The 2,025-nt window shown below is 57.5% G+C and overlaps 1 protein-coding gene across 1 annotated transcript; it reads left to right on the top strand.

Annotated features, from left to right (window-relative positions):
- The first annotated feature begins 538 nt into the window (after positions 1 to 538).
- DL89DRAFT_302405 (uncharacterized protein) lies at positions 539 to 1,776 on the top strand. The gene has a single exon (XM_040890851.1). The coding sequence runs from the start codon at positions 658 to 660 to the stop codon at positions 1,453 to 1,455; it is 798 nt and encodes a 265-aa protein (XP_040739232.1). The 5' UTR covers positions 539 to 657; the 3' UTR covers positions 1,456 to 1,776.
- The last annotated feature ends 249 nt before the right edge of the window (positions 1,777 to 2,025 follow it).

The raw sequence follows: 2,025 nt of genomic DNA, 5'->3' as shown, positions 1-2,025 counted from the left end.
TCTCGGCCAGCTTCATATGCGCTTTGGTTACAGCAATGGTCGGGCGCACATCGACGCCCTGCTGCAGCTGCTCGCTGAAATGCTCGACGACTGCGTGGCCCCAGGGATCCATTGACACGATCTTGCCGGGGGCCGTCCACGTGGCCTGCGGGGTGATATTGTACGCCGGCTCGGTCAGCGACAAGTCCGGCAGGTGGTTTGGCTTCAGGTCTCCAATGGCCACCGCCAGCGCGTGGTAGATGCAGTATGAGCCGCCGCCAGCGCCAATTGCGTTGCGCTTGCCGAAAGGAGTCCGGGTGCCGGGAGGCCACGATGGGCCCGCGCTCTTGCGGTGTCTTGGCACCCCACGTCATGGGCAGCGGGTCGATGCCCAGCTGCGACGGATACGTGGTCAGCACCACGCGGCTGCTGTAGAGGGGCTCGGTCTGCTCGCCGTGCTCGTGCTCGCAGGGGCAGTCGTCCTTGTTCTGGTGGGTCAGAGGTTGTCATTGAGGAAGGCTTGGTAGTCAATGGTTTGACTAGATGTAGTAGAAAGAAGAAGAAGAAGAGGAGAGGATACGCAGACAGATCTAGCTTGCCAGACCAGCCCCTTTTATATGCAGTGGTCGCGTGAGCTCAGGGGAGACAGTGCAGTGGCAGCTTATTGCACTCTACTGCATGCAAAACCACGCACAGCCGCACCAACTACAAAGGGCTGCCAAGGAAATGCTCCGCTATCCGTGCAAGGTATGCATTGTGTGCTTGACGGTTCCCACGTCATGCCCGCGCCGCAGATATAACTGTGCCATTCGTAGTAGTTTCTCGCTAGAGACGAAAAATGTGTGCGCAGGTGCTTCTAATTGTTTGTTGAAACCAGCATGCTCACGTGGCCACATGATACAAAAGCAAGTCCGCAAATCCCTCGGTCACCTATCAAGCTCAATCTGCGCCCGCTCGGCATTGAGCCGCTCGACGTACGTCTTGTGGAACTGCGAGCTGGACCCCAGCGTCGAGCACAGCAGCATCTCCTTCTCGAACTCGCCCGTCAGCTTGCTGTGGTGCCCTGTGTTGCGGAACATGTCCACCAGGCGCTTGGTCTTGGCCTGCATCTCTGCGTGCGTCGCGCGGGTCGCCCCCAGCAGCTCGCGCGCCAATGCCAATGTGCTGACGTCGTCTTGCGGCATGAACTGCGGGCCGATCTGGTTCAGCGCTATGAAAAAGCACACCATCGCCTGCTGCAGGATCTGCGCAATCTCGAACCCCGTCCGCTGCCGCACCACAAACTGCATGGCACCAATGAACACCGGCGTCGTCTTGCCCGTCATTATCAGCAGCTCCAGCACCGCAAATGCCCCGATCGCCAGGTACCGCCAGTATATGCCATTGACGCCGAACCGGAATACCTGCAGGATGACGTTTCCGAAAACAAACGCTCCGTATACGCCCAGCCGCCTAGGCACTGCTGCAAGCAGGTAGTCGTTGGCCGATTTGCACGTCTGGCACGCCAGCGCACTGGCGCCCGCCCGGTCATACACAAACTGGAGTCGTGGGTGTCGACAGCACCCTGTATGCCTCCTGGACCTGAATAAACTCCATCTCGTTGCCAGTGTTCTTGTCCGGGTGCAATGCCAGCGAGAGGTTGCGGAAATTGCGTTTCAGCTGCGCACTCGAAACCCCCGATGGCGATACTCCTAGCAGCTGGTAGTAATTTGTACCTAGGCTCTTCTCTGTGCTATACAGGGTGTAGAAAAGGTAGAGCATGATAACAACTGCATACGAGAGTCGCCGGTGCAGATTGTACGCTGCTGAATGTGCTGCTGGAACTTTGCCTGGCGCCACCCGTGCGAGAACCCAGTGTGCTCCTTGCAGCACGCAGTCTGACGCGAACTTTGGGAGAAATAGCCAGCCTACCACGCCGAACAGGTCGCCCATTGTCTATAAGTTTAAGCTAAGGGAAAATAAAAAGGGAAATGCGCAAATGAATTTGTGAGAGCAGCACCCTCTTTGACCAGTGAATAGCGCTATTCCACCAAAGACCGGCTTTCA

Source organism: Linderina pennispora (assembly GCF_002104995.1).
Source record: "Linderina pennispora strain ATCC 12442 chromosome Unknown DL89scaffold_104, whole genome shotgun sequence".
In the NCBI taxonomy this organism is placed as follows: domain Eukaryota; kingdom Fungi; phylum Kickxellomycota; class Kickxellomycetes; order Kickxellales; family Kickxellaceae; genus Linderina; species Linderina pennispora.
The sequence above is the reverse complement of the archived record's forward strand: the minus strand, read 5'-3'. Positions and strand labels throughout refer to the sequence as shown.

What these genes read in the sequence shown, in the direction of transcription:
- DL89DRAFT_302405 (XM_040890851.1), top strand. Translation starts at nt 658, where the DNA reads ATGCAAAACCACGCACAGCCGCACCAACTACAAAGGGCTGCCAAGGAA.